Source organism: Oratosquilla oratoria, chromosome 9, assembly GCF_046742065.1.
Source record: "Oratosquilla oratoria isolate Oo_2021 chromosome 9, ASM4674206v1, whole genome shotgun sequence".
NCBI classification, from domain to species: Eukaryota; Metazoa; Arthropoda; class Malacostraca; order Stomatopoda; family Squillidae; genus Oratosquilla; species Oratosquilla oratoria.
Genome location: NC_134785.1, coordinates 41733825 through 41743824, shown reverse-complemented (window position 1 = coordinate 41743824; position 10000 = coordinate 41733825). Strand labels below are relative to the sequence as shown.

General features: G+C 39.4%; 1 protein-coding gene across 2 annotated transcripts in view; it reads right to left on the bottom strand.

Moving 5' to 3' along the window:
- LOC143028340 (uncharacterized) overlaps nucleotides 1-8841 on the bottom strand; it is a 46788-nt gene extending 37947 nt beyond the window's left edge. For both annotated transcript variants that reach the window (XM_076190280.1, XM_076190279.1), the window contains exons 1-2: nucleotides 8707-8841; nucleotides 4175-4308 (exon numbers count right to left, since the gene is read on the bottom strand). In XM_076190280.1, the coding sequence (XP_076046395.1) occupies nucleotides 4175-4204 (30 nt within the window). In that variant the 5' untranslated portion in view covers nucleotides 4205-4308; nucleotides 8707-8841. The remainder of the gene's footprint in view (nucleotides 1-4174; nucleotides 4309-8706) is intronic.
- Between the last annotated feature and the right edge of the window lie 1159 nt (nucleotides 8842-10000).

Sequence of the window (10000 nt, the reverse complement as noted above, 5' to 3'; positions counted from 1 at the left end):
TGTGCATCTGCTGTGTCAGATTAAATGAAGCGGCCTTGCTGTACATCTGCTGTGTCATGCTGCATTGCTTCTGACCCAGGGCGGTGGGCGAGATGCAGGGATGACCCGTCATCCAGGAGGAGCCAAGATGAGAGGGGAGCAGGAATGGGTGGTAAATGGAAGTGGAAGGGTGGGATGAAATGGATGGGAGTGGAATTATGCCTTTTGACTTTGGCTACCTCACGTGTAACGGGAAAAAAGCCCTTGGTATATTATTTTATGTACATTTGCTTCTGTAGTGTTAATCAGGGTTTCTGTTCTTTGTTCGGAATATGCTGACGTTTTGTTAACTGAATAGAGCCTAGGAAAATGTTTCGCTTTTTTACTTCTGACACAAGAACGTGTGTAATGATGTTTAACGACTTCAGTAGTATTTGAAATGCCGGTAAAATATACTGTGGTCTCCAGTTGCACTGTCAAAATTGCAGTGCCTAATGAGTGCACAGAGCTACAGCATAACAAAATTCGTAGCACTGCATTAGCAGCACTAAGCAACAGTCACACCATCACATATCCGTCGGTCCATCCAAGGAAATCGAGAGAGAGAGAGAGAGAGAGAGAGAGAGAGAGAGAGAGAGAGAGAGAGAGAGAGAGAGAGAGAGAGAGAGAGAGAGAGAGAGAGAGAGAGAGAGAGAGAGAGAGAGAGAGAGAGAGAGAGAGAGAGAGAGAGAGAGAGAGAGAGAGAGAGAGAGAGAGAGAGAGAGAGAGAGAGAGAGAGAGAGAGAGAGAGAGAGAGAGATAGAGATAGATAGATAGATAGATAGATAGATAGATAGAGAGAGAGAGAGAGAGAGAGAGAGAGAGAGAGAGAGAGAGAGAGAGAGAGAGAGAGAAGGGTTTCCAAGGATAATTTATCGAGAATGTGACTTTGTTTTTATCCGCAAGTATCCTCCATATTCTGGGGTCTTCAGTTTGGTTTGCGGTTCCCAAGAATAACGTATTGCGCGATTTGTTTTTGTCCGCAAATACATCGGGCATTGTTTCCGTTCTTCTCCGCAAACATCCAAGACTTTGGGCTTCATGTTGGCGTCTCCCAAAACACCAAAATGACCGCAACGTGTGGACGGACGGACACCCAACATTCTGTCACGTCGGACGGGGCCGGGAGCTGTTGCCGTTGGGCAAAAATGTCAAAGGGGGGGCGGGAGGGAGGGAGGGGGAAGAGGGGAACAGGAAGGGGGGAGAGGGAGAGGAGGGGAAGGGGAGAGAAGGGGGAGGGAAGGGGTAAGGAAGGGAAAGGTGAGAGGGAAGAGGAGGGGGAGAGGAGAGAAAGGGTGAGAAGAGGAGGGAGAAGGGGAAAGCGGAGAGGAGGGGAGGAAGGGGAAGAGGGGGGAGTGGAGGAAGGGGGAGGGGGGAGAGGAGAGAGAAGAGGAAGGGGGAGGGGAGAGGAGGGGGAGTGGAGAGGGGAGAGGAGGAAAGGGGAGAGGAGGGAGAGAAGAAGGTAAGGGTAGAGCGGAGGAGAGAGGGGAGAGGAAGGGGAGGGGAAAAGAAGAGGAAAGGGGAGAGGATGAGAGAGAAGAGGAGAGGAGGGGGTAGGGGAGAGGGGAGGGGAGAGGAGGGAGAGGGGAGAAAGAAGAGGAAAGGGAAGAGGATGAGAGAGAAAAGGAGAGGAGAGGAGGGGGTACGGGAGAGGGGACGGGGGAGGAGGGAGAGGGTGGTCGAAAAAAAGGGGGGGGGATTCACGCCATGAGATGAGGCGTAGAACTACGACCAAGGTCATGATCTTTGCCCTATATGTTGCTCAGACTTGAAGGGCGAGTTCCAGTCACACCAAGAACTACTGGATTCGAACTGGGATTACATCGTGAGAAGAATATTTGTAACCAATGCACCCATCACCACTTTGATCATTGTAATCACATGAAGATGAATTAGTCATATTTTCTTTTTTATCTTATTTGTTTAGGGAGCAGTGAAACATTTGGTTGCTCCAAGAAAAAATGAGATGACTTTATGGATAAGGGTGACAGGTGGTAAGGGACGTGGAACTGCCTAGTGTAGGCCTTATGGTCTCTTGCAGTCTTCCCCATTCTTACGTTGTTATGATGTCATTGTTAATGCGTTGCTTCTTCCTCAGTCAACATCAACAACAAACACCCGATCACGCTGGAGAAGAAACCCATCATGCAGTCTCCTCCATTCTTATGTTCTTCTGTTCTTTGCTCATTTACCAATCAACGTGAACGACAACCATCACCGTGGAGAAGAAATTGATGAAATCCAGCAAGTCTACTTTTTTTCTTCTTTTTTGTAAACATGATGACCTTCCTTTTACCCAACAATGACCAGAACGTCAACAATAGCCACTGTGGGCACCCGCCATGGCTCAGTGGTAGCGCGCGCGTGGGGATTTTGGGCGTGTGTTCGAATCCTGGCAACGGCGTACAGGTTAGGAACAGCATCCACTCTGAGTAATAGCCCCCAACCGCTGCTCACCTCAGACCTGAGGTGACCTGGGTATCAATCACTACATCAGCTTCCTCCGGGTATCGTCACTGGACTGGGGTGCCGTGGACACCGTGTCCGGGCGGGCACTTGCCCCGGAAACCACGAAAAGAAAAAGAAAAAAAGGACAGTCACTGTGTCGACCATCCTGAAGACAGAGTTATCTCTTTTGGAACCTGTGCATCCACTTTTTGCAGGTGCAGTCACCTCTTTTCCCCGTCATCACCGGCATAAATGATGACCATAGAAGCAACGGTCTTGAAGACTGGGTTTTAACCTTGTAGTCCAGTGTCCAGCTTTGGCGTTCTGTGCTGGTCTCGCATTCGCTTTATTGTGCGTTCGAATCCCTCACTCCTCTCCGATTCCCAGCAGTGACTGTTTGCTACTTGCCCTAACAGTCCAAGAAGCTCATAATAGGGCAAAGGTGACGGCTCCGGCAGCGACAATTCAGCACCTCCTGGCGTAGTACGCTCCTCACCTTCCTCTTGTATCTCTTCCCTCTCCTTCTCTTTACTCTTTTCCCATTCTTATGTAACTCTTAATCACCAGCCTCCTCCTCCTCCTCCCCCTCTCCCTACTTCTCTTCCCCCTACTCCTACCCCTCCTTCTCCTCCTCCTCCCCTCTTCCGGTACCTCCCTCTTCCTCCTCCTACTCCTGGTCCCTCCTCCCCTCCCCCTTTTCCTTCTCCTCCCTCGTCCTACTCCTCCTTCTTCTCCTTCTCCCTCCTCCTCCTCCTCCGTCTCCTTCTCCTCCCTCTTCCTCCTCCTCCTTTGCCTTCCTTCTCCTCACCTTCAAATTCAGTGCAATTTTCCTTTCCCACGTGTCAGCAACTAAGATGAGAACTGACCAACCTCAACATGGTCTACAGAGATCCTACGACTAATAGCCAATAGCCGTGGGCGATGTAAATTTGCAGCTTTACACTGGAGAAAGGTCTAGAACCTTTGTCTATTCGCCTCTCTAGAACCTTTGTGAACAAACATCGAACTAAAGGAATAAATTTACATTGATGATCAAAGTAAAGACTTAAAGTGGCGGCACACTTGGCATTACTCGCTAGCATGCTACTTGCTTTTGCTACTTCGTTTGAGTAGAAGCGACTTTGGTCACGATCTTTTGTTTTTCAAGTTCCCAAATGTCAAATTACTCTTTGTACGCCATAGATTGAAAAGCTGAATGACGAACTAAGAGAAATTAAACCTAAAATACGCATGTTGGACACATTGTTGAGAAGTTCTTAGGAAAGTCTAGAATAATGTAACCAAAGTCGTTTATACTCAAACGAAATAGAAAAATCAAGTCACACCCTAGCCTAGTGTACTGCCATCTCTAGTTAAAATTTGAACAATCCTAGAGACAACCCAGATGAACATACGAGTAAGTACATAAAAATGTAGGAGACTGTAAGAGACCATAAGGCCTACACTAGGCAGATCCATATCCATTACCGCCTATCATCCCATCCCTTTTCTTAAAACAATCGATAAACTCAGCTCACACTACATGGTAACTATGTCTATTCGATATGTTAACCACTCTATATGTAAACCAGTTCTTGCCTATTTCTTTCTTAAACCTAAAGAAGATTCTACTGGCCAAGCAATCCCTCCCTAGTCAACAAAGAAATCCAGAACCGCAGCTTTATGCAAACAAACATGTAAACAAACAAAGCAAACAAACCAGTCCTACCTTAGACCCGTTTTTGCACTTGGCAGCCATCGCAGACAACTTCAAACTTGACTTCCCGCCCGGATCTACCTCTTTCGTCTGGTGAGATCTACTCCTGGAGAATGGCCGGAGGTGTTTGGGGACTTCTTGGTGACCTGTGTAAAACAAGATATCTTTGGTAGAAAATGAGTGATACACACACACACTCACACACACACACACACACACACACACACACACACACACACACACACACACACACACACACACACACACACACACACACACACACACACACACACACACACACACACTATATATATATATATATATATATATATATGTATATATATATATATATATACATACATATATATATATACATATATGTATATATACATATATATATATACATATACATATATATATACATATATATATATATATATATATATATATATATATTATATATATATATATACATATTGCTGATAACCACAAAGGAAACCGGAAAAAAATAACATTCCCATGCACTTTCATGATATTTCACATCTGCAGGGGAATACCCTGAAGAGGTGAAATACCACGAAAGCGCTTGGGAATTCTAGTTACTTTTCCGGATGCCTTTGCGGTTATCAGTAATTTATTGGATCACGTGGTTTTGTGACCTTTTTTCCAATAATATATATATATATATATATATATATATACATATATGTATATATATATGTAAACATATATATGTATATATATATATTTATATATCTATATATATATATATATGTATACAAATATATATATATATATATATATATGTATACATATATATATATATATATATATATATATATATATATTTCTAGGGCACAGGTTTTCACGTAGACAATTTTTATTGAAGTCAACTGCGCTAATAGCTTTGGCTATCTTAAGATTCAAATTCTTCAGTTTGAAGAATATTTTTCTGTCTTCACAGTTCAAAGTGTGAACATAATCATTCATGATTTCAAAATCATGGAGAAGAGGTGCAGTAAAAGGCGCTGCTGAATGCCAATGGTTATAATAACACAATGTAAAAGTACAAAAGCTGTTGACACAAGATCTATAAATTATAGATCTTCTCACCCTGAAGAAGCCTCCGTGAGAGGCGAAAAGACTTAAGTTTTCGGTGTTTGTGTCAACAGCTTTTGTGCTGTTACATTGTGTTATTATAACCATTGGCACTCAGCAGCGCCTATTACTGCACCTCTTCTCCATGATTTTGAAATCATGAATGATTATGTTCACACTTTGAACTGTGAAGACAGAAAAATATTCTTCAGACTGAAGAATTTGAATTTTAAGATAGCCAAAGCTATTAGAGCAGTTGACTTAAAAAAAAAAAAAAAAATGAAAAAAAAAAAAAAAAAAATATATATATATATATATATATATATATATGTATACAAATATATATATGTATACCTATATATATGTATACATATATATATATGTATACAAATATATATATATATAAATATATATATATACATACGTGAGGTGGCAAAATGAGAAGTTAAGGCTCGAGTAGTGAGATTATTCAGAGCCAGACGTTTCGACCTTTACGGTCTTCATCAGTGGGGTCCACTGAGGAAGACGGTATATACATATATATTGTACATACATTCATATACCAAAGGCTTTTTCCCCCTTACACGGGGGGGTAGCTAAAAAGAAAAAGGCATAGAAACCACCCATTCCATCCCCTACATATTCCTCTCCCCTCCCTCTCATCTTGGCACCTCCTGGATGACGGGTCATCCCTGCATCCTGTCCACTGCCCTGGGTCAGAAGCAGTGTCGCAAGACACAGCACATCCACAGCAAGGCATTCAAACTCCTCCTCTCTTATGTTCCATGTTTCTGCCCCGTACAATGCTGTCAGCACACTCACTCCTTCATATAACCTGCTCTTAGCATCCATTCCCAGATGTCTATTTCTCATTACACTTTTTAAACCTCCAAGGCATTTACTCGCTTCTCTCAATCTACATTCTACCTTCACCCCGACTCCTCCCTTTCCTACCACATTAGCACCCAAGTATCTAAAACTATCCACTTTCTCCAGTCTCTCCCTTAATGCTCACTTCCTGCCTGCTGTCACTCTCTCCCCTTGTACATCTCATCACCTTACTTTTGCCCATATTTATCTTCAGCTTCCTTCTTTCACACACCTTCTCAAATTCTGTCACTAACTTCCTCAATTCCTCCTCTAATCCTGCTACAAGCACAGTATCGTCAGCAAACAACAACTGGCTTATTTCCCACTTTTCTCAATTTTCTTTAACCATCTCCAACCCCCTGACCCATACCACCCTTGCATTCACCTCACGCACCACCCCATATATATATATATAAAACAATATATATATATATATATATATATATATATATATGTATATATATATATATATATACATATATATATACATATAAATATATATATACATATATATTATACGTATATATAAATGTGTATATATATGTATATATATATATATGTATATATATAAATGTATATATATTTATATAAAAATATATACATACAGATATATATATATATATATATATATATATATATATATATATATATATATATACATGTATATGCTAATAAGAAAACGGGTACGTGTGTTCACTTATGCAAAGTAGACCACTTGGAAAAATAAACTCACGAAGCAATGTAAAATACGAAAGCGCTCTGCTTCGTTAGTTTCTTTTTCCAAGTGGTCTACTTTACATACATACATACATATATATATATATATATATATATATATATATATATATATATATATATATATATATATATATATATATATATATATGAAGCACCTGGTTTGTTTTCTTGATTTTATGTAACTGAGGGAAGGGTGGAGGTGGGAGAAGAGGTATAGAGGGGAGATGAGGGTGAGGAGGAGAGAGGTGTAGTGGGAAGGAGGGAGGAAAGAGGAGAAGGCGAGGGAAGGAAGGGGAGAGGAGAGAGAGGAGAGGAGGGGAATGGGGAGGGATGAATGTTACGTGAAAGGGGAAAGAGGGGGAGGAAGGGAGGGAGGGCGGAGAATCAGCTGGCAAACAGGACGGGTCGTACAAGGTCACAAAGACATAGGAAGAACCTGAACTTCCTCCTCCTCTTCCTCCTCCAGACAGGTTCTGCTTGCCAGCCAGTTCTTCTGAGGCAGAGAATTGTTTGTTCTTCAAGAGAACAAGAACAAAAAATCACATGATTTCGATTCAGTGCATCGTTTGTGGTTACCTCCTTTTTCCATTAATCCAATCACTATTGTCATTACTTCTTTTCATCATCATAATTATTATCATAATTATTATCACTATTATCATTATCACTTTTAATCGTGGCAATAGAATATAGTAATAATGATAATAATGATAACATTAGTAATAATGATAATGATACCTATATGAATAATGATAGTAATAACAACTTATAATAATAATGAAAAAATAATAATGAAAATAATATTAGTATTGATAATAATTAATATTAGTAATAGTATTCATAATAATAATAATAATAACAATAATAAGAATAATGATGATTGAAATAATAATAATAATAATAATAATAATAATAATAATAATAATAATAATAATAATGATAATAATGATAATAATAATGATAATAATAATGATAATAATAATAGTAGTAATAATAGTAATAATAATAATAATAATAATAATAATAATAATAATAATAATAATAATAATAATAATAATAATAATAATAATAATAATAATAATAATGATAATAATGATAACAATAATGATAACAATAATTATAATTATAACAATGAAGACAATGAGGAATCCCCTGTGATTTGCGTGTGTATGTACGGAAAGTCCGTAATGTCGAGTGTCGTAGTGTTTAGGGCACGGGTTGCCTATATCCTTTTTTTCCTCAGATCAATAAAATAGTCATTTAATTGTACAGCAAAATTAATAGGATATCTAAAATATATCACAACTGTCACAATAGAAGAATTGGATTAATTTTAATGTTTTAGCAGACGATTATGTAAGGATTTTGGTAAGCAAGGGGAAATTTGAGTTACAGCCTCATTTAGGGCGTAATTTGTGGTAATAAAATTGATTAGGTTGTAACTAGAATATATCAAAATCGATTTCGAATTACAATTAGTCAAATAACATATCGTAATTAGTTTAATTATAAATAATTGCGACATGAGACAATGTTGTTAGGGCGTTCTGTTGCGGGGGGACTGTCTGTGGCACCGTTGAGTATTGAGACGGAAGTGAACAGCTTGCGCGACAATCATTCACGCTCGCTTTCCAACGATAATTATAAATTGTTATAAAAACACATTACTACCTGATATCCTGTGTATCTAAAAATACCACAACTATTAAATTCAAACAAGAAATAAAAACTACCGATTCACGTATGTTCGTTATTGATAATTTCCCTTATTCAAATCTACTTTCTCATTAATATCTAATCTATTGGTCACTAACGTGGAAATATCCGTGGACACTTACCTATGCAACTCTCTGGGTTGGGCTTCAAGCACTCAAGATCAAATTAGAAAGTCAGACCAGCAAGCCATCCAATCCTTATGGTCTACTTTGAAGGACTCCCCTTTTTTCACTATGCTGAAGTTGTGCGCGTTGACCACAGGATGCGATGCTTATATACGATCCAAAGAAGTTGCCAAAGACTGCTAGCACACTCGACTCAAACGTAATTTGTATTTTCATAGCAATATTAGTTACAGTGCACTTATTCACAAACACATGGAGGAAATAACAATATATTTTTCAGGGAGGCAGAGAAGAAGGATATTAGAATAATAATTTTATATAGATTTTTGTCAATTCATGGGGAATACACAGGAAGATAATGTTGGCGCGGTGTTCTGCCGCCACCCACTAGGTCGACGTGACGTCAAGTCTACGTCACAGTTCCAGTAGCCGATCATGGCTTGATGACAAAGCAAAAAAAGATTATCATAGATATTCATACATGGGTTAATTACATATACGAGTTGACTTAATATAGTGTACATGGTACATAGATTAAGTATCATGCCTAGGTTGAAATTGAGTGTGCGTGTGCGCCTGCGTGTGTGTCTGCGCTCGCTCGCGTTCGTATGTGTATTACCCAATTGTATTTTCCTAATTGTAGTATACAGGAATGAAGCAACACTCAATTTATCATACCTAGCTTCATATTAGTGTGCCTGCGTGCGTGTGTATGTGTGTGTTTACCTAGTTGTATTTTGCGGAAGGAGAGCTACGGTCGTGGGGTTCCGCCTTTGTAAATCGCAGTGTCTATTTTGCTCTAAAACTCATGAATGGTTTTTGCGCACACTATTTCATTGTCCAGTTTGTTCCACGTGTCCAACACTCTATGTGGAAAACTGTTTTTCTTCATATCTCTTCTGTAGCTATGTTTTTTTTATTTTCTTTCCATGTCCTCTTGTGCTTCTCCTGTCCCAGTTTAACAAGTCCTCTCTATAGAGTATTTCTGTGCCTTTCATGATTCTGTAGATGGTCAGTAGGTCACCTCTCTCTCTTCTTTGCTCCAGAGTCGGTAACTCCAATTTAGCCAATCTCTCCTCATATGACAAGTTTGCAAATGCAGGTGCCATTTTTGTTGCTCCTCTCTGGATTCTTTCTATTTTCTTTATATTCTTTTTGGTACTGGGTGACCACAATGTCACGTCGTCGCATATTCTAGTCTAGGCCATATCAGTGTGACCAATATTCTTTTAATCATTTCTTCGTCCAAATATGTAAATGCCACATTTATTGATCTTACCAAGTTGTAGGA